General features: G+C 41.3%; 1 protein-coding gene across 1 annotated transcript in view; it reads right to left on the bottom strand.

The window, feature by feature from the left end:
• Nucleotides 1-23,367, bottom strand: part of lrpprc (leucine-rich pentatricopeptide repeat containing) — a 66,790-nt gene that overhangs the window by 20,043 nt on the left and 23,380 nt on the right. Inside the window, exons 17-25 of the mRNA XM_061690685.1 lie at nucleotides 22,929-23,035; nucleotides 21,441-21,518; nucleotides 20,433-20,504; nucleotides 20,245-20,358; nucleotides 18,813-18,943; nucleotides 18,463-18,548; nucleotides 13,307-13,511; nucleotides 6,624-6,748; nucleotides 3,417-3,523 (exon numbers count right to left, since the gene is read on the bottom strand). Coding sequence (XP_061546669.1) covers nucleotides 3,417-3,523; nucleotides 6,624-6,748; nucleotides 13,307-13,511; nucleotides 18,463-18,548; nucleotides 18,813-18,943; nucleotides 20,245-20,358; nucleotides 20,433-20,504; nucleotides 21,441-21,518; nucleotides 22,929-23,035 — 1,025 coding nt within the window. The remainder of the gene's footprint in view (nucleotides 1-3,416; nucleotides 3,524-6,623; nucleotides 6,749-13,306; nucleotides 13,512-18,462; nucleotides 18,549-18,812; nucleotides 18,944-20,244; nucleotides 20,359-20,432; nucleotides 20,505-21,440; nucleotides 21,519-22,928; nucleotides 23,036-23,367) is intronic.

Raw genomic sequence — 23,367 nt, forward strand, 5'->3', positions numbered from 1 at the left:
AAGAACGAGCCAGAAGTTAATCTGAATGAGCAAGGTAGGGAGGGGGATCAACGGCGTTCAATCCCCGCTGGCCCTTTTTGATGGGAGCACAGTCAAAAAAAGACTGGCCTTATCCCTCACTGCTGTTTCCTCTCCCAATCTCTCTCAATCCCAACCTCTTCCTGCAAATCTCCCCTGCTCCTTCTCCTCCTTTACCCCCCACCCTGCCTCGATTTCCCTCCATCCACCCATCCCAGGCAGAGGCATTATGCGCTTACCCGAGCAGCCAAAGGGACAAATTAAAATGTGTCGCGCTCACTCTCTCCCTCAATCTGTCTAATCTTCTTAGAGACCAAAGCCCATTGCAAGTGCTCCCATCTTTCCCTCCCTTTCAATTCCTTTTCATTTTGTTTGCGAGTCTCCACGTGCAAACGCACACACCTCTATTGGAATCCCCCAGGAGCCAGAGCCTAATCTGTAATAATTATTTTTGAAAATGCAATGTTTTTTTATTATACAGTTCTTATCTTAGATATCATAAAGTGTGTGTGCAGATGTAGGTACATAGTAGAGCAAAAGCATATTGTACATTGAGAGTTTAAACTGTGAAACATTTTTATGCGTACATCTAAAGAAAGAACTCTCAACTTCACTTAACTGCAACTCTCCATCTCACGTCCTGATGTTTAAACCCATCTCCCTAACATAAAAACAATTACTCACTGCTCTTTAGCAATGCTACCTAACCCTGACCACACACCAAATACTCGGGCCGCAATAATAGGCCCCATGACAATCCCCTATCTAACCATGACCATTTAGCACAAAATTGTCCACCTTTCTCCATCATTACATTTAATTAGCTGTGATTAATCAGCTGCCAATTATACCAAACATTGCCTAAAGAGAGGCACCACTCACTGGGACAGCCACTTGACACTCTCTCCATAAATGTTGGCCCCTGTGTGCGTTTCTACATGCATCACTTTTTGTGCTTTAATGACTGTAACACAACTATCCATTATCGCCTCAAGTATCAAAAGATATGATAGATGACAGCAGAAAGGTGAGCTTGCTTGACCAGAGATTTTGAAACCTTATTGCGAGTGGGTGGCAGACATTCATGTATTGGTGTTTGTTGACTCATTTGTAAATTAGCAGGAATACGCAATAAAAACAGATTTTGTAATGGAAATGACCAATTCATGCCACTTTTCCAATATATATATATATATATATATATATATATATATATATATATATACACACACACACACACACACACACACACACACACACACACACAACACCTGCATGCGGCTGTTGTAAGGAGATATTTTAGTCTAGGGAAGACTGAAGGCAGTCTCAAGAAAACAGAGCACTGCAGCAAAGTATACAGTAATATTAATCGTGTCCAGCACAGGGGGAGAAGCCAATGTTAGCAGCTTTATTTATATTTGCCATTTCTAGCCATTTAAACCATTTTCTAATGCTGTCGTCCTCATTAGGGTTCGTGGGAGAGCTGGAGCCAACTCCAGTTGTGATTTGGGCGACATGAACAAGGACATCCAGCGCAACTCTCAAACAATTAATGTTTTAATATAAATTGTCAGAATCAGACTGCCTTTAGTGACTCTTCAAGTAGGCGCCACCCAGCCACTGTATTATTTACGGTGCTGCATGTTTCAATACCCTCTGAGGCACTGTGATAAATCTTCAACCTGACATATGGTGTGTGTGTGTGTGTTGTGCTTTTTTTTTTTTTTTTTTTGGAGGAGGGGGGGGGGGGTCATCTTTGACAGTTCAAACCCATGTCTTTCACAGACATCCTTGACAGTGTGTGTTCATCTGCAATCTGTAATAAGGCTTTGCCACTTTCTCACATACACTGCTGGCATTTAGCTGACACTGGTGTAAGTAGGATAAGGGCTGTACAGACACAATCACACGTCGATGGCGCTTCAGAGGGTTGGGAAATCCTTAGGAGGCCAAAATCCCTCTTTTAGTGCACACGAGAGGGCCGAACGGGGGCACGCTTTGGTCTGTTCAGACACCATAATGGCCTTGTTCCCTCTGATGTCTCATATCCTGATCTGTTTATTCATCAATCTCCCTGCGCTGATACCCCGCTTGTGAGCGCACAGTTCATCCGTGTGTCAGTCGCTTCTTATCGACCCGCCTTGCCTCAATCTCTTTTACACTAATCTCTGAGTCTTATAACAGGACAATGTTGTATATATTTGTGTAACTTGTAAGCGGTACATGATCGTGCTTTATTATTATTTAGGTCATAGCAAGACCTACAATAAAAACAACCACCCAAAAAAAGCAAATGAAGCCTCGGTACGCAACCTATATGGACAAAATAATTGGGAAGCAGTTAATTGGTCAATTAAGGGCTGGTATTGGATGGACAGATACATTACATAGATAGCGATAGACAGCAATAGCAATTGCTCAAATACCAGGTTTTGGTGATATAAAAAATTAGACCAAGATAAATAATTTCAAACCTTTCCACCATTAACACAACCTACAAACTGTACAAATCAATTGAAAAAAAAAATTATCTTTTCAAGAGGGGGAAGCAAAAATAAACAACTGGGATCATGCGCAAGTGGGCACACCCTTGAATAACTGGGATATCATTGTGTTTAGAATTAACCAACCACATTTAAACTTAACTCTCCCTCACCTGCCACCTTTTCTAGAAAGCTTTATCTGACATTGTTTTTGCACTTTCATAAAAAAAAAACTTGAAAGTTTGTTCACTGTCGGCATAGTGTTCTTTTAGTCATGAGCAGTGTTGTGTTTGCGCACAGACCTTTTAGAATTATGGACAAAAACTTCAACCTCGGTTTCAACAGACCATAACAAAATCTACCATACACATACTGGAAATTGTGTTATGAATGAATAATGATAGATAGACATAGATAGAGAAAAATAGTCACAGCGCTAGAGAAAGCTAGCGATAGATAGACAGACAGGTAGATAGTGATATCCATAGATAGATAGATAGATAGATGAATTAAGTTAGATCTATAATCAGCTAGAGATGGAGATATAGAAAGATATAGACTTCCATATATAGATAGCTAGTGATAGCCATAGAGAGATATCTAGCTAGATAGAGCCATAGAAAAATACCTTCATTACCCCATAAAATATCTATTCCAAAATTGTCCCTGAACACATTAAAGACAACTGAATGCTTCCAAAGTCCCTGTCCGTCCCCACTCAACAAAACAACGCCCATAAAGGCAGACTTGGAGGAGTTTGGTGTGGAAGAAGCCCATCAAACACCTGCCAAAACCTCAGGAGTGCAAGTTGTCATAGCTGCAAAGGTACGTCTATTCCCTATTTTCTTCCAGTCGGTGGTATCACAATGTGTCCCAGTAACTTTTGTTCAGATGCTGTATTTTCTACTTTATTACCTCGATGATCTTACGAGCCTCACGGTAGCGCCCTGTCTGCAAGAACGCGAAGAACAGGTCGTACAGCATCGTCATCTCTCCGCGCTCTTGGCTCACCACGTCCATGGCTGAGGAAGGATAAGAGAGTTGAAGGTTACAAAAAAAAGACGGACATCCTTTCATTTTCTTTCCACTATTTGGCATGTAGACAGAAGCCACCGCCATCAACTGCGCTCTCCAACCACCAGCAAAAGACCTGCATGAAAACCTTACTAAAGCCCTCCTGCAAAAAGGGCATGTGCTCAGCCTTTTACTCTGTCCTGCAGCTGACGGCATATTCAGCAGAGATAGAAAATAAAACACCACAGCATAATTTGATATTTTTGGACTGTTCAAGTAAGCATTGAAAAGGAACAACTTGGGTGAGAAAAAAAATCAGACAAAAGGCCAAAACAGTTCAGGGGTTGCAGCGCTTGGCTGAACCCCCAACTCCATAAAAAAAGGCCACGAGTCAAGAACCTTTGAAGAGCAAAATTATGCCCCCCCCCGCCCTCTCGAGGCAACACGGCTGTTTTTCATTGTATTTATGTTTTTAACTACACAACGCAGCTGTCTGGTTTAGGTACTCTCCCCTTGGTGAGGTCACATGAGGGTGGATGTGGTTAGGGCAGACACAAGAGCAAAAAAGAGGGCTTTTGGGTGTGGGCTGTAGGGGGCGAATGAAGAGATGCACTCCAGAACCACTTGCCTCTCTGGGACACTGACGTTGACCTTTTCATAGGCAACCAGACAAGATGATAAATAAAAGGAGGGGAAAAAAAACAACTAAATAACCTAATGAAGACCTAAAGTGAACCTTTCATTCCCAAAGCAAACATTTTTTAAATACTATAATATTCAGGTGTTTCTACAGCATTGTTCGAACAATACTTATTATTATAGTATATCATATTTTATATCATATTTTAGTCACTTAAGTTTTATTTTAGGGTTTCTTCGGGGAAACGCTCAAATTCTGAAATATGGACCGAATTATTCAAAAGGATCAAAAGGATGAAGAGTAGGGCAGTTGCAAGGACATCATGGCATGGCCAGAAGATCAAAACTCAAAGACCACTATAGATATATGATGCGATGTATAGTCATCAATTTATGTTTTTCTTTGGAATTTCTCAATTTCCCACCACTCACTAGGGCTGTACGACTAATTTATGGTATTAATTAATTTGAATTTATGGTTCAGGACGATTCTTCTTTTTTCTTACTGGCAGCTTGCACAGTTAAAAGCGTGTCCTGGCTGATGTGCACCGCTTATACTAACAACATGGTTGCAAAGCGAACAAAGCTACTTCACAAAAGCACGGTCAGTGTTACAAATTTAGTGACCCCTGTAGACTATTTTTCAAAAAATTAATTCCCGCTAAGAAATAGATAACATGAGGGGACTTATTTTCACATTTGTTTTCCAGATGACAAGAAAGGAGCCCAGTGAATGTTATCATGGATTCAATCTCCCTGAACATTGCCAAAGAAGAAGAAGGGAAAAAAAACGTTGCCCACATATCAACATTTCGGAAACATTTGACGCGAGTTATGGGTACAAGTTACAAATATTTTGCTGAGGTCGCCTTGCATCACCTGTATGAAAAAGCATGAGAGCTGGAGGACATGCGTTGTTACTATGAGACAAACAACTGAACCATTCAGTTGGATGGCTCATATCATGAATTGTTGTCTAAAATGTAAATTTATTAAAAGTGCCTAAGTTTTCATGATTTGTTTCTAAATAAATTAAATATGTTTGAAGATTTGGGGGATTTCTTTGGGTGGGGCTAAAACAGGGCCACGTTGATGTCACCAGGGAACAGCAGGAGTCGGCCCGCCCCCACTATGTGCCCTCATTTTAGTTGTGGCGATTCGCCGTAATTGCCACTTCCTTATCTTAATAACTTGGGCTATTTTTCTACCACAACAGCGTGCAATTGGTCATCAAGCTATACCTACAACCCGATGTATTTCGTTTAAATGCGGCTACACTGTCTATGCCTTGTGCACCCACGCACAGCACGTAGCGAGACTGGCGAAACTGACGCTTCCGCCGCCCACACCTCCCCACCAGCACTAGCAGATCATAGCCACCAGCGGGGGCCGCCGATCGCCACCCCGGTGTTAGGGCCGTCAGCCTCAATGTGCTTGCTGGCTGCCCACGATGTCGCAGGGGGGAAGGAGGAGCTGAATAAAATCATCCAGGGTGACCGGTGCGCATCGTGCTGCTGTGGCCGCTGCAGAGTACGCCATGGGCGGCCACAATTCCACCAACGACCCGCTCAATTTCAACAGAGCCAAAAGGAGGGGGAAATTGTCTCTGAGATCCCGGTGTAATGACCGGCAGCCGTGCCAGGTCTCAGAGGCTGCCTGCCAGCCACAGATTGCCTCTCGGAACGAGTCGGGAGAGAAGGCACTTTTTTGACTGACGGCGCAAAGTTTCACAGGCCAGGGTTTCCAGAGCATTCAGCGACACACCCACAGTGTCTGAAAGCTGAGACAATGTGTCATTTCTTCACACTTTTGAAGCCGGATTTAATTTATTCATTCAAATATGGCAGACTTGTTAACAACACCCTTCTCTGTGGTGTGTTAAACATACAAAAAAAAAAATTTGGGTCTGTTTACCAGCACTTTAAGGATCGTGTTTACATATGTTTTGACAAAAGTGAAATTTTTACAAGCGGAAGTAGTTTTTGTTTACATTATCTGTAAAGAAACATATGTATGTCTGTTATTTCTGTGGAAGTACCATTTCAAAGCTTGTTTGGTTTCAGGAGAAATAAAGCAAATCCCAGAAGGGGGACAAAATATCCCAAAAGCAAAACTTGTTTTGAATCATGTCATTTGCTTTTTCTATATCCAAAGGACGGGGGAAAAAAAACATTTTCTAAGGGAACCGCAATTGTTGGGGCGTCTATTTATGTTATGAAATATGACTGTCTCTGTTAATCATAGCTATTTGACTTTTACTTTGTTTTAGGGCTGGATGGATGCATTTGAATAAAAAAAGAACTACACTGAGCCCCCAGAATGTGAATGGTTCAACGATTGAAGCAAATAATAATTTGCTACACGTTTTATGGTTTACCGTTAACAACAGAATAGTCTTTTTTATAAAACTTCTTTTGGCACTGTAATCACAAACTATGGTAAAAGGCTTATAAAATGTTGCTGTGTGACCTTTCTGCAGGAGCTCCGTGTCTCCCTTCTCCACCAGGCTGACGATGATGTCATGGATGCGTGGCAGGTGGCCATAGCGCTTCTGACACTCCAGTGCTGCGTCCAGAGCTCCGGGGAGGTCATTACTGCCGGCACGCCATCCAAAAAAACACACACAAAAGGAAACGGAACGAGAGTGAGCGAATTAGATGTGCAATCAGTTAGGCTTGCATGGGGAGAAAATCCAGAGCGTTAACCTCGTGCCCTCGCATTAAAGTACAATGACCTGCTGCAACAATACAGGCCATTTAATGCATGACAGCCCAACTACAGGTGATGAGGCCTTTTGGCCCCAAAACATCATTCCCACACAATCATGCACTCTTTCCCGCTTGCTGGTGTGCAGTGGGCTAATGTCTCTCTGGACAGGCTTTCATTGGCGCTTGATGCTTGACAGCAGACAAAAGGGCCAATCTTTAGCCTCCGTGGTTATCTGAAACTTCTCGCAACGCATCGCTCGCTTCTTTTGTCCTTGCCAGCAACTTTTCCTCACCTTGTTTGCTTGTCCTCCTGATCACTCCTGCTTCCACTAAATCGTCTGTTCTCGGCCTCACAACCTTAGATTTGTCTGAATTTTTAAAAATATATATTTTTTAAATGCAACGTGCTAAATTGTTACAAGTAAACACCTGTATAATAATATACAAAACCAAAAATATACACTAATCACAAAACGTTATGAAGAAAACAATCAGGTTACATTTCAGGACGAACTTAAAAGGGGAGATGAGTTTGCAGTTTTAAAACCGCAACTAAGATTTGAATGTAGCCACAAGTCACTCATTTCATTGATTTATTCTGTGAAAATAATTATTATTTTTTATTATAATGAAATATTAATAGAACAAAAAAATTACATACATTCAACATTTTATATACATTTTATTTTAAACAATTACATTTAATTACCTTAATTATAATTACTAAAATCCACATCCACAATATTTTTTCCCTTATCTTCGAATGACCCAGCCCATCTTTCCATTTCAAAAATCAAACATAGTCCAAAGGTTTGCCCACCCCTACTTTACATCCTCACTGAGCTGAAACCTCTTTTGACATTAGACATGAATCATGTTCAACCAGTTTTGTGCATGCGTGTTTTTCCCTAAAGGTTTGGCTACTGTTTCAAAATTGGTTCTCTGGTTATTTGTTCATCTCATTCCATCATTTCCTTACTAAACTCATGGCCTGGCATGCGATTCCATGGAGGGAGGACAAGTGCGCCTGATGGATTGATAAAGGAACGCAGAGACCGCAAAGCTGAAGACAAGTTGAGGGAGGGAACGGGGCGCACAAGAGACCACTTCACTTCAATCGGCGGTGTTGTGACAGCGCTGCTGTCAATCTGTTGATTGGGTAATTACCATGTCAATCACACAGAGGTCAAAGCAGAGAGGGCTTCAATGGTGAAAGAGGAGAACAGTTAAATGTTACAGTGATGAAGGTTGATTTTTTATTTTTTTTTTGTCTGTGTGTGTTTGTGTTTTAGCTGTGTGTGTGTGTGTGTGTGTGTGTTCATAAATTAACCCAATAAAGACCAGCAAGCAAACAGGTATGGCCTTGAATTCAACTTCTGTGATGCAGGAGATGAAACGATTAGTGTTGCTTAGTCAACTTCTGGTGAGTGAGATGAAGAGGGACAACTATATTTAGAAATGCAACTCAAGGGTGATTGAACAATACACTGTAGACATTTTTGGTATACACTCCCTTACTTTCATACATTCTCTCCAAGTTCGACCTACTATCATACATCACTTCTATATGAGACATCTAAAACGGGCCCATCACTTGGCCAGGCATTGCAATTATACCCCCTCAGACCGACGATCAACACCCCCCCCCCCTCCAAAAAAAAAAAAAGGAGAGCTAAGGATGTCAAATAATGGATAATTTCCTCTCGGTACAATTTAAATGTCACTTTGCATTGCCATTTACTACAGCGCACCCTGTTAATGTCCCCAGCTTTGCATGTCAGCCACTTTCCAGCCAATTAAGCACTGAAACGAAATATATAACCAAAGCGTTGCTGGTGGAAACCTGAAGGATTAGACAAGGAAGCTAATTGTGCCTCATCCTTCCTCTGCTGCCCTCTTTTGTGTGACGAAGACGGGCAGGACTGTTATCAAGCCACTGTCCTCGTACGGGGGAGGACGAGGGGTGTCTGGAGAACACAAATGAGCTGCTGATCATGACACCACTAGCCTGCTGTTATGTTTGCGTAAGAAAGGCATTTACTTATGCTAATAGGAAGCCTGACACAGTGGCAATGATGCCAACTTTGTCAGCCATGAAATAGAACAAAAGAACAAAACTAAACAAAAAAAGAATACACCATTGGTACCTCCCCAAAATGGGTTTTACCATAGCCCATGCTACATTGTTTCGTGGGAAACTCCAAAAGGAGTTTGTATAGTCTACACACCCTGGTTCAAATGCAAGGTATTTGTGATATAAAAACAATTTGACCAATATAAATAATTTAAAAACTTTTCCCACCATTAATGCGCCCCATAACCCGTGCAACAAAAAAATATATATTTTCGTGAGGGGAAGCAAAAACAAACAACTGAGCTGATATGGTTGCACGAGTGCATACACTCTTACAACTAGGAATGTGGCTGTTTACGATTAACCTTTCACATTTAAACTCATGTAAAATGGGACAGCACACCCATGCTACCATTTAAAGAACTCCTGATTAACACCAACTAAACTTCTGACATTAAACAAATATTTACTTTAATTATGACTTTATTCTGCATTAGCAGGACAAAAAAAATAATAACATACAAATTTGGGTTACGTCGCCACTGCCATAAACCAAGGACCTCTTGTAAACTAGCGATTATTCTAATAATCGATTAATCTGTCGATTATATTTTCAATTAATTGATGAAACCAATTTTATTTATTTATTTCCATCCCTTTATTAAAAACAGGATATTATTTCAAATTAACAGTGCAGAAAATGCACAAACATAAATTTATTATGATTCAGTAATTGGTTTGGTCCGTAACATCAGAAAAGCTGGAAAAATGTTGATCATTGTTTTCCAAAGTAAAAGAAGATGTTTTCAAATGTCTTATTTGGAAGAAACACAAAGTTAATCTGTCTGCTTTCATGGAGGACTACAGAAATCAGAGAATATTTAATGCTCACAGGCTGAAATCTGGACAATTTGAAGTTAAACAATAGCTCTAAATGATTAATCGATTACCAAAAATGATTTGATTGATTTGATAATCAATTAGTTGTTGATTAATCATTGCACACTTACTTAAAACCATTGCCTGTACAAGTAAATAAAGTTTTTATGATGGCGTTTGGACTCTGGAACAAATATTCCAAGGTCTACCCAATTGTGCTCAAGGTACCACTTTAGTTGTTGGAGAGAGGCTTCTTCGCTTCCCAACATTAACAATAATACATTTACCACACCAAATATCTGTGGTGTACTTGTAGTATTTAGAAAAATAAAAGTCAGCTATCAGAAAAAAGTGAGGGTGTTTCTCTGAGTTGCTTCGCATTCTCGCTTTCTCTCTCTCTCTCTCTCTCTCTCTCTCTCTATCTCAAGACCATTTCCAACTCCGTTTTTCAGAATTATTATTCATGTCCTGCCATCTTCCTGCTCATTGCCATTTTCTGTCGCTAATCACTTTCAGAACAAGTGGCAGCTGGGGCTGCCAGACAGAGTGGTAGCAAGTTAGCGCAAACAATACGGAGTGAACGGGCGGGAAGACTCACAGGGCGGCACATATGATGGGCTGTCAAGGGCTAATCTGCCGCAGAAGTGTTCATTAAGTCATTAAGCGGCGACGCAGCAGATGAGACTGGTGCGGGCGAGACTGAAGCCTGCTTTGTCCTCGTATATTGGCGTGCTCCCTCCGCCTTCTCCCAACAATCGGTTTGTCCACTGAGTGACGGAACGAAAACAGATGAAGAGGGCAAGTAGACTAAATTCAAATGTTTGGCACTGAATCGGACAGCGACGAGATGTTGAACGTGGTATGCATTACCAACCATTTTACAACAAAAAGTGCGGCATTTCTTACAGTAAAAGTAAAGCGCTTCATGAAAATGTTTAAACTCTTTTTATTGGCTTGACTGTTGACTAGCTATTGACACAATACTGTCAAAGGGTACAAACAAACTTCCACCAAGCAGTATAGTTTGGTACAGTCAGAAAATCTGTTTGCGTTTCCATTGCTTTCCAGGGATGAATTCCCAACATTTTCAGGGTGACCCTATTGGTACCAGCCACATTCATTATAAATGTGTACGTCAATTGTTTTGTGGGGAGGAGTGTAAGAATTCCATCCATCCAGCCATCCATTTTCTGAGCTGCTTATCCACACAAGGGTCGCGGGAGTGCTGGAGCATATCCCAGCTATCATCGGGCAGGAGGCGGGGTACACCCTGAACTGGTTGCCAGCCAATCACACCTAGGGGCAATTTAGAGACTTCAATTAACCTACCATGCATGTTTTTGGGATGTGGGAGGAAACCGGAGTGCCTGGAGAAAACCCATGCAGGCACGGGGAGAAAATGCAAACTCCACACAGGCGGGGCCGGGGATTGAACCCCGGTCCTCAGAACTGTGTGGCTGACGCTCTAACCAGTCGTCCACCGTAACGCCGCGAGTGTAAGAATTATTCCATGAGAAATAACCTTTGAATGGAAAGTTGTACAGGAATGAAACAGACCCAATGGTAAAACTCGCATCCTTCTATTAACTGGAAAGGTTGCGAAGTTTACCAAAACATTTGATCTGTATGGTGCCCAGGTAGCCATTGTGCCTAAAAATCACACACTGGAAACTGAAACCAGATCATGAATGACCATTCCTATTCATAACCTGGTGAACTGAACCTGAACCGCTTGGTGAAAATATGTCTCAGGAATTCCAAGTAGCCTACATTGTATGTAAATGAATTATTCCGTTTCAAATAACTTTTAAAAGAGTGTCCAAGAATAGAACTTAACCAGCCCTCACATTTTTAAGGACAAGCCTAACTCTAGACCACCCGCATCTTTCTACAAAATCAGCAGTGATAGTAGTCAAAGGGATGTTTACCAAAATACCTGATCTGTACTGCAGATGGAAATCAACATGAAATATGGTACATAAAGGTATACTGCAGTCCATTGATCAGTTAATTAATACAATATTGTTCTAATCTTAGTCACTGATGGTGTAGTGTTACACTCGCCTGACTTTGGTGCAGGCAGCGTGGGTTCAGTTCCCACTCAGTGACAGTGTGAATGCGGGTGCGAATGGTTGTCCGTGTCTATATGTGCCCTGCTACTGACTGGCGACCAGTTCAGGGTGTAGTCTGCCTTTCGCCCGAAGTCAGCTGGGATAGGCTCCAGCGCCCCGTGACCCTAACCAGGATAAGCGGTGTTGAAAATGGATGGATGGATGTTCTAATCTTGTAATAAAGAGCCACGCATTAGGAGAAAAGGTGTTATTTTGGTCTGAGGATGAAGACAAAGGGTCTTCTTTCGCGCTCTTTCATTATTTCAATAAATAATAGCTTGGCAACTATGTTGCCAAGCTATTATTCCATTATTTTTGCAGCTGACCAAAGCCCCCCAGTGGAAACTCAAACCAGATCAGGATTTACAGTTCTAAACCGTACTGTGGTGAATGGACATGTTTGGTGTAAACATGAGATGTAAACATATTGGATGCAACACATGATGCAAGCTGCTCTCCCAATTTACAATAATAAATGTTAGTACAGGGGGTAAAAATGGCTGAAGGAACGGAACTCCGGCGTATACCGAGGACCTTCTGTAAAACACAAATAACTACTGTAACACCATTTGGAGGAAACTCAACTTGAGTTTAATTGGTGCACTGGGTGACTTTTGGATGCTACGCGTTTGTGTGTGTTTATGTTCTGGCTTACTGCTGACCCAGGAGTAAATTAGCCCGCTAATCTCGCTGAGGCAGTGATTAACGAGTGAACCTCACAACCGTTGGGCCAGAATTACTACAAAAATAAGTAGCGGCGGGGGAGCACCTGCAAAGTACTACTTTTGAGGTAAACACAGTATGAAAGTATGTGTACGGCCTCTGTGTTTGCGAGTCCCCTAACGGTGTGGCTGGGGTAAATCTGGCAATTAGTGCTCTGTATATAATTAACATGTTAATGAGTTGATCCTACTTAAAAGCTACTCTGATAAATAGAGCACACAAACACACACACACACACGAGGTGAATGGCACACAGGCGCTGAGGAGGCGGGCTGATACAAGTAACCCCGCGGCCAGTGTTTGATAACACTGATCTGCATTTTGCATTTACAGAGAACCACACACACTATAGATACACACACCTTGGGAATATAGTAATGGGTGGGCGAGAGGGGTGGGGGCTCATGAGAGAGGTGGCAGCTGCTGAATCCAAAACAAAAAAAGCCACACGCACTCGGGAAAACAAAAAAAGCACACAAATGAGCAATTTCCACATCCTCTCTCTGTCTGATTCACTGAACCAGAATGTAACCTCGGCTATGATCACAGGGAGGGATGAGCGACATGCCCAGATACATATTTACACGCATCCACACCTGCCAAATGGTTGTGGTATGACAATATGCTGACACATGGTTACAAACAAAGGGGGAGTACCTGTCAAAATAGGAGCTGACCAGGGGCGCACAGAGATTGGCACTGGGCTTGGCCAGCCCAAGAGTGAAGATGGTGTCCTGGAGGCGCCGAACCACAGGGGCGCCTTTGGATACTGCGGCGTTAAGTGTGTGGAAGAGCATTGTGACGTGGCTGTCATTCAGCGCCACGTCCTTCTCTTTCATCTCTTTCAGGATGTCCACAGCCTCTGAAGAGGAGGCAGAGAGAACGTTATTAATCAACACAAAAGAAAAAATAAGTTTACATTCAAAGACAGAGACCAAGGAGAGTCGAAAAAAGTCAGGTGTGCAAATACTTTAATAAAAGGCCCTTTTAGCTAATTCAAAGCCGGCAAAACAAACCCATATAAAAACAGCATTTGCACCCAGTGGGGGATGCAAATGCAACCCTGGATAATGTCAACTCTGCTCTAATTGCTACGTGCGGTTTTCTAAACGAGACTACAATTACTAGACCCCTACAACGAAGGCCAGCTTTTTGCCTTGGCCATGCGGAGAAGGGGTGTGGGGTGGGCTAAATTATAGGTATGCAGCGACGAGGGCCAGCCATGGCCTCGATGAGACCTCGATAAACGGGATGAGGGGCCCAACCATTTTCCATGGAAATGGAAGGTTATTTACCTCACCACGCGCCCATCTGGCAAACACAGGAGGGGGCTGAGCGGTGAACAGGGGAGTGTGCACATATTTGTGTGTGTGTGTGTGTGTGTATTACGAGGGTAAAGTAATTAAGATGCATTTACGATCTCTTTAGACAGCTGCTAATGGGTTGATAGCGATACAGCTGCTTTCCAACACAGATACTAATCTATACACCATGACCGAAGGGCAGGACGTGGACGTGTACAGAATGCATGTGAATCATGTGCGCAGTTGTAGTTATACTTTAAAAGACAATATTGATTTTGTCTTTTTAACTAGAAAAACAGTGAACCCCCGCATATTTGTGGTTCGGCATTTGGAGATTCACCTATTCGCAGATCATTTTGGGGAACCTAGCCCCCGTTATTCCCAGAATGCCAAGCAAGGAAGGACTGGCGGAGCCCCCGCCACCACACCCGGACATGGGTGAGCATGTAGTTTGGACCGGGCAGGTTTCCGCAGCAATGGCACATCCCCAGCCCCACCAGCGACAGTTTCTAGGGCTTCCCAATAGCGCAATGCCTTTTAATTTTCTTGAGAGTCGTACTGAGAGCCAGTTTGGAGCAGAAAACAAAAATTTACTTGATGGAAGGAGTGAACAACGCTCTCGCTATGTCAGAGAAAGCACAACTGAGTGTTCCGCATGGACAATGTGACTGTTTGCAAACTGAAGAGAGCAATATTTGTTCAAAAAGCTTTTGAGTAAACCAATTTGTTTGTGAACAGCAGCCTTCGTAAACCAAGGTTGCACTGTAGTATGAAATAACAAAAACCGGCATATGTTATTGGTTTGACAACCTGAAGGAGGTTTTTTTTCATGCTACACTGAGACAAGTTTAATGTACTGCCAAAAGCATGTCGGTAGCCATAATGCCAAGAGCCAGAGGCTGAGCTGCGAGGTAGTTCCATTTCATGTCCCTTGCAAAATACACTGTGTTTTGTGTGGGAACTCTGTACCTGTGTATACCGTACTGAAAAATCTGAATATGAACTAAGTGTATTCGCAATCCATCCATCAATTTTCTGTACCGCTTATCCTCACTAGGGTCGCGGGCGTGCTGGAGCCTATCCCAGCTATCTTCGGGCGAGAGGCGGAGTACACCCTGAACTGGTCGCCAGCCAATCGCATGGCACACATAAACAAACAACCATTCGCACTCACATTCACACCTACGGGCAATTTAGAGTGCTCAATCAACCTACCATGCATGTTTTGGGGATGTGGGAAGAAACCGGAGTACCTGAATGAAACCCACGCAGGCACAGGGAGAACGTGCAAATTCCACACAGGGGAGGCCGGGATTTGAACCCCTGTCCTCAGAACTGTGAGGCAGATGTGCTAACCAGTCATCCACCGTGCTGTCTGTATTCGCAATGGAATTTAAAAATTAACTCCCTAAATTCCATGTTTCACAACTCATCAACCACATTTATTAACATCTAATACAAGAGCTGCACCAAATTGAGGATATTCTTACTATCGATTGAGTCAACGCATTCCCTTGGAAGTACTGATGTACCCTTGGATTTCACCTTTTATTTCCAAGTGTGTATTGTTGGTTGATAAACCCACTCAGTCATCGCACGCCCCCAAAGTCTTTGTTCTCTTATACAAACTCTCCATCACCCTGTGACACACCCACTAATCACTGAGGCCAATGGTTCGGAGTTGATCTGCCCAAATGGAGCGGTCCATCCACCATTCACACCACCTTGCACCTCCCGGAATACATCACTGCTTTTACCCGCCCGTTTAGCCAGTATGCATATCCATCAGCTCAGCCAAGCATCGGGGCCAGCAAAGTGAGCCAGGCCTCTAACACACAGACACACACACACACACAACCAAGTCCCAGGAGACAGGGAGGAGGACAAGCCAGGCAAACAAATATCGTACAGCCCAGTGGTTCATTTAATGCTCCATGACTTGACTGCAGGTGAAAACATACAAGGAGCACCAACTCACAGCACGTTACAGAAAAGAAAGACAGTTGCAGAGGAGGCCAAGGGCAGGTCAAAGAGACAACTGGCGATGAAGAGGGGTATTAAAAAAAAAAGACAGAAGGAAGACAAGTGCAAGACTGGGAAGTTACAGTGAGGGGGTGTATCCTATTATGTGATACTTTTCCAGGCTTTTATTACAGCCTCTTTGAGTTATTGTTTTCGAGGAGTTACTCCCTTCAGTCTCCCCGATAGCCAGTAAACTACAGGCTCTATAGGTTTAAGTTCAGTGATGGACTTAGCCAGACGAAAACATACAATACTAACTACAAATCATTTGCGTGCATCGAGCCCGTGACCCACTGAAATCACCAAACTTTGCATTATTTAGTGAGACTTTTACAGACTTTCACCAGAGTCTCTTTCAGTTGTTTATTTTGGGGGGGATCATTCCCTTCAGTCTGTAAACTGCAAACTCTATATGGTTTCAGTCTCGAGTAGATTAGTCGACTAGTCATGGCTATGTTGACTATCAAAATTGTCAACAATTAATAATTAATTTAATTAAGCATTTCAAGTACTGAAGAGGAATGCGATGCAAACCCTTTGAGACAGAACTTTCATGGCAACATGGCAGTGATACACAAGCATTTAAAAGAAAGCAAACTGTGGCTGATTCAGTTTCTGACGAATACACTTTCGGTGAGCTATTTGGCTAGTTAGCTGCTAATATCAGCGTTAACGGCTGTGAGCCTACTTGCTTATCGCAGTAAACGAAACTGGCATGTATGAGCCATTAACATTGCATCGTCAAAGAGAGCAAGTCATTTACAACACTTGAAAACATGGAATTAACCAAATTTGGACATAGCCAGCAAAATGATCCGATTAGTTGACTATTCACAAAAATAATCGGTGACTTGTCAACTATTTATTGCAATGCTAGTCTAGGGACTGATTTGGATTAAAACGTTTGAACATGCCATTTGGTCACAGCCTTGATACAGTTATGGCAAGCTAAATATTTATTATTAAATATTTTTTGTTCAGTCTTATTCACTTTAATCTGCTGTTTATCTGTTCCAATACCTTTGCTCATATAAAGTTCATCAGCTCCAGATACAAGCACGAGGAAATAAAATGTGTTTCATATTCATCATTCGATGAATTTATAATGATCATTTATTACATATTCAGAAATCCAATTACAAATTGTGTTTAAAAAATAATTAACATGGGAATACAGGATCCACAATGGAAATTATGGCAGATCAAGTGACAAATTTCAGAGTAAAAGGCAAACAAAGAGCATTATAACAGACGTGAAGACAGATGTTAAGACATGTGGCAGATTAATGGGCCGAGAAGAAATGGCGATTAAGCAGCACACGTAAATTAAGTGATTAGACAAAGAAGAAAATAAAAAGTGAAGAAGTTAACAGGCATGTGGAATTTAAAGAAAAAGACGACAAAAAACATTAAAAGACGTGCCGTGATAAAAAAAACAATGCCATCTGACATCATCTACATCTTGGGCCCGGTGTGTGCTGCGAGCCGGGCAGACCACCAGCGCCTGGGCGGGGGAATGGGCTAACATCAAGCTTAGCCAAGTGTGCTAATGTGGGTGACAAGCGTCTCGCCCGATGCGCGCACTCTGGCTAATGGCGAACGCTTTAGCGCTGCCTATGCACAAGCCGACACACACAGACGCACATTCCAACTGTCGTGCTCAACAAATGACTTTTGGTTGAATTCACATGCAAATGTGTGTGTGTACCGCTCAGGCACTTTGGTGAACATGATCTGCCATGAGCATCAAGGCGGATTTCAATAATTCCAGAAAAATACACAGAGTCCTGTAATTTCCCCCTCTCATTTCTCGCTGATGCAGGGGTACGTGCACATATGCATGTGTGTGTGTGTATATCCAGAGATGTTGACAGGCAGCGCTAAGAGGGAGGACAGGAGAGAGGACAGACAAGGGAAACATTTGGCTGTCACTGTGTGTGTTGGGGGGGGGGGGGCAAAGCGGCAACACTGATGGTAATTGGCTCTTCCACGGCCTGAAGGAAATCCATCGTAGCATTGTGAAAATGGTCGGCTAATATGCTTTGAGGGAGAGACATGGACTGGTTACAAACAAAGATACATAAAAATACAAAAATTTAATTTTACCTTGGACCTCAGCTGGCCACGCTATTTATTGTTTGATATCATACAAAACAAATTGGGTTCTACCTTTGACATGACGAATGATATTTCCCTTAACCCTGATTGATAACAATACCCAGTCGAGTTATGACAAGGAATTTTTTTAAATAATATCTTGTGCCAGATACAAATATAAATTACAGGGTTCTTGCTCAAACCAGTTTTGAGCTTGTGCCTTTTTTGCCATCTTTAATATAACTCCAAATCAATCGATTTCTTGGTCTGATGACAAAAAAGCTTAAAAAGTTAGACGAGATGGCGTGCCAGTGCAGTAATAATGTATAAATGTGGAACTGGCGACTACCTCAATGACTGGGGGGGGGGAATCTATAATGAAAAGCTTACCTTCTACCCGGCCATTCTTAGCGAGCACCTTGACAAGTGCAATATATTTACTGGCATCCAGTCCCACCGATGAATCCTGGCGACTCCTGGAGAAGGAGAGCGAGACATTGTGGATTAATGTATTCCACTTACGGTAATGCAACTCATTTTATCGTAGTCAGAAGTGGGGAGCAGGTGACGGCTGAAGGAAACGGGAGCATTTCCTGTGGTTGACGCGGTCAACAGAACAGGCCGGACCTTGCATTAATGTCTCTCCTAATACCAGTCAAGTTAAACTTTAATGGCATCCTACAGGTTGCAGCGCATGGAGAGCAATCTGTGTGTATGAGTGTGTGTCCTGCTACACGCACATTTCCCTCTTCAGGTTGAGCGCCTCCTCCACATTGTTGTGGCGGCAGCACAGGTTGATGAGGACGGCGTAGGCCCCGACGCTCATCTCGTCCTCGTGTTGCTGCTTCAGTTCGAGAGCGCGCTGCAGGTTCTGCAAAGAGGCAAAGGCTCTTAAGAGAAGAGGCCAACCACGGAGTATAACATAAGTAACTTGGAAAGCAAAAAAATAAATGGCAGCCTTTTTAGGGCCAAGGAGCCATATCTCGTAACTTAAGCTGAAATGGACGCCACAGCTCACTATAATGTTATTCTTAATGACTATTTAATGAAGAGTATATTAAGAGGGGTGGACTTATGAATAAAATAGTAAATCATGTATGTTTAAAAAGTTAAGTAAAAATAAGTATTAATAATCTTACCTTCGATAAGTACCGTGTATTTTTCCATCCAAGTCTTCATTTTTGTATTTTTATCTAATAATCTGCAGTATTTTTACTGTAATATTTTTGTCTAACATTTTGCATTAATTTCGTTACAATAGTTCAGTGATTCCCAACCAGTGTGCCGGGGCACATTAGTGTGTCGTGAGCGCTCTTCAGGTGTGCCGTGTTTTTTTTAAATTATCAAATTTTACTGAATTGCTCAAAAACAATGTTTTTTTCTTCCAAGAAATAATGTATCTTTATTCATCTATTTATGCCAGTGAGGCATCGTAACAGACGGAACAAAGAAATGCTCTTGTATTAGATGCCAGGAAGGACATACAGTAATTAATGTATCCACTTTTCGTGACATTTTTATTTGTTGGTGTGCTGTGAGATTTTTGGATAGTAAAATATGTGCCTTGGCTCCATAAAGGTTGGAAGTCACTGCGATAGTTTATATCCAATATTTCTGTAGTCAATCCCAATATTGTTGTAGTTTTCATCTAACGGTGTTTTTTTTATTTGGGTAATCTTTTTGTATTTTTAGAGATTTGCGTGATATTTGCAGAAATATTGCTACTGCTTTTGTATTTTTCCATCTAATCTTTTGGTATTTTTCATCTAATATTTTTGCATATTTGGATGTAATATTTTTAAAATTATTACAACTGTTTATTATTTATAAAATAGTTTTGTAATTGCCATCTAAAATGTTTCTATTTTGTCTTATATTTTTGTAATTTGTGTAATTTAGGATATTTTCATTGAAATATTATTCATCTTCCAATATTTTTGCATTTTTCCTAAAATTGTGAAACCTTTGTCTAATATTTCTGTATTTTTATAGGGTCAAGGCCAATCTGTCTCCTGTGAATATTTGTTCACATTTGGACCATATTGCCCTTCTAAATGTTCCCGTCCACCTGTTTGAGCTTAGAGGGTCAAATGAACATGCTTAGAGGCAGGTGTGTTCTCTTGTCTCTCCAAGCATGTAAACATTTCAACAAGTCATTTGAAAGCATTGTACCTCCTCAGCCGAGAGAACCTGGATGATTTGCTTCAGCATTGAAGCCAGAGGTTTGTTTTCCGCTTTTAGCTCAGCCAGCTTAGCCTCCAGAAAGGAGACCTTCCCCTCGAGACCCTGACGGTAAGCAAATATTAAGGTTAACTCTACTCAGAGACTGATAAAAAGTGTAATGCTGTTGTCACACTTACTGTCAGGCGGGGCGCTGTTGACATAGGACCGTTCGACACTCGCTCATTTGGGTCCACCAACACGATCACATCCTGACAAAAAGACAAGTTAAATCAGTAGAGTATAGAGAGTCAGGTAATGCAGCTTGTTGGTCCATATGGAGGACATATTATTGAAAATTTACTTTTTAATCAAGTAATAACATTAATAATGATAATAATTCATAGGCACCTTTCAAGGTCACCTAGAAGTGCAAAAGAACAACCATGTCAATCTTTTGTCATTCTGAATTTGCTCCATTATGATGCAACAGTGTCACTAATTTACATAATAACCGCCCATGACTTGGAAGCTAGGCTGAGAGAAGAGCCACCATTTGTAAGTCACAGTCTGAAAAACTAATGTCAAAGCCAAAAATGTAAGCAGAACTGCACTGAATTTTGTTGGACTCACAAAATAGCTTCAACTAACAGCTTTAGCTTCTGATAAGCAGCACATACTTGACTGCTCTGTAAATGTGTCGACACAGTGGGGTTGAGAGCGCTTTTGTGTTTGTATAGTGCATGCGCCACGTGGATCAGGAAACTAATTGACGACGTGTAATTCAGAGACTTGGTGATGAAGTACTGTCTCCATGCGAGAAAATACAATCATGCTGTCTCTGTAAGGGCTTGGGTGTGCTGTGCAGTTAGCACTTGCTTTTTTTTTTTTTTTTTTTTAAGACTCTGGGCTCAACATGCAGCTGCGTCTAGTTCCGCCCCTATTCGTCATGGTAACCAAATTGGTATTCGACATTAGCAAAACAGATGTGGGGCGGGGTGAGCAGTAGCGCCCTTGCATGAAACAATGTCATCAGCAAGACAAAAAATAGGGTGTGTAAAGCGGGTGTAATTCTAGATCGTTGACACAGTTTGACAAAAGCATACCATAGATGTGTTATTAATACACCTGAAAACCGCTTTAAATTTGAAAAAATAACCAAATAAAAACAAAAACAATATGTCTCTAAGTTATTTATGTGTTTATACCTTGATGAGCTCTGGAACATGGCAAGACTCTAGCAGGTTTCGTATGCCTCTGTAGATATTTGCAGAGATGATAATGTTCTATAAAATAAAAAAAAAATACAATTTATCAGCTTAAAAGCACAGTATGCTATGAACCTGTTGATTTTCCATGTGTGTTGGATGGCCAAAGAATTGAACATTAATGAAGCCATAAGCAAGAAATGGTACGTTTGTTAGAGCCTTAATTTATCTTAGCCAGAGAGGGACAATTACAGGCTGTCACGGAGCTTGCATTTGAATTAGTGGATAAATGTGGATGGAAATTAAAAGGTGAATTTAAGTGCGCTTGGGATGGATGACAAAGAAGCAAAAAAAAAACAAAAAAAAAAACTGAAGTTGTAAAGTACTAAATTCAAACTAAACTGTACTTTGATGACCCAAAGAAAGTCCACAGCACAGTTTTAAATCTACAGATGGTTTTATTTTTTATTATTATTATTATTTTAATTATTTATTTATTTTTACAGCTGGCTGTTATCGATGTGGATCAATATATGATTTCTATTGGGACTGCAGACTGAGCAGAATTTCTAACAGGCAGTTTGGACATGAAAAGCAGAGAACAACATGAACTCATCTGTAGTAACGTGTAGATGTCGCAACTCAAACTTGTATGCAGAGGGTAATCTGTGGCCAATGACGTGCTGTAAATTAAGTGCAAGTGAGACAGAGTGTATGAATGATTGCGGTTCAAGGATTTGCCCCAGAAGACTATTTGGGTTTTTCCTTTGGCTATTTCACATCAGATGTACATGTTACTTTGCTCTGAAAGATGGTGGAAGGCAGCCCAGGTGCAGTGATACCTATCAATCTACAATTGCTGTATTTTTGGTATTTTTTAACCTTGGATTTCTTTTCTTTTCCCCCCCAATAATAAAGTAATAATTGAATATATTTCAAAGTCAGTAAGGACAGGTTGTTACTCTAAAAAGCATTTTTTTAGTGAAACCTGTGTCATGTTGATGAAAAGTTGTGTTTTGAACAATATTTAATAACAGAGAATAAAAAAATAAACTTATTTTAATCACAATTGCAAGACCTAATGGCATTATCAAGTATTGGTACTTGGTGTCTCTGAGTACTCACGTGCTTGCGCTTTTATTTTGTGTGGCGGGGAAAAAGTGGTAGCGGTGCATTCCTAACTTTTAGTCAATATGTTTGTATTATTATCATCTAATATTTGAGAGAAGAAATTTTTTTGTCATATTTCTGTTCAGAAAATTAGTATTTTTCATAATACTGTACAATGTTTTTTTCTAATTTGTTTTTAATCTATTTATTATAATATAATATTATATCATATTTTTAACATGTTTATATTTTTTGTCTCATATTTTTGCATTTTTTTCAGAATATTTTAGTGTTTTTATCTAACATCGAAGTATTTTTCCTAATAGTTTTGTATTTTATTCTAAAATGTTTTGTATTTTGTGTGTAATCCGTCTGTACCTGAGCCTTCAGCTGGTTGAAATAATTCCGCAGTTTGTCTTCCTGCGCCTGCACATCGCTCTCTGACATGCTGTCAATCAGATTGTACAGGAAGTAGGAGACCGTGTCTGGAAGTGAAACCACGCACACAAACACAGGGAGTAGAGAGGCCTTGGGAATACACTTCATTTGCCACCATGTCAGTCAGTGCATCCATTTGTGCATTCTTATGATGTTCCTGTGTGTTTTCGTCCTGCTGATGGAGGCTGCTTTGGGGCGGCGGCGAGAGTGAGTGTGCGACGGCTGGTGGTGACAGCCGTGCCTAACTTCAACACATGCACGCACACACACACACACACACGAGTAAGGCTCGCAGATGTCGTCTAACGGGATGTGACACGGATAACAATCTCTATCACTTGCACCAGCACACACACCAGTTATAGCACTACTTGGGGGA

The sequence above is a fragment of the Phycodurus eques genome, chromosome 11, assembly GCF_024500275.1.
Source record: "Phycodurus eques isolate BA_2022a chromosome 11, UOR_Pequ_1.1, whole genome shotgun sequence".
In the NCBI taxonomy this organism is placed as follows: domain Eukaryota; kingdom Metazoa; phylum Chordata; class Actinopteri; order Syngnathiformes; family Syngnathidae; genus Phycodurus; species Phycodurus eques.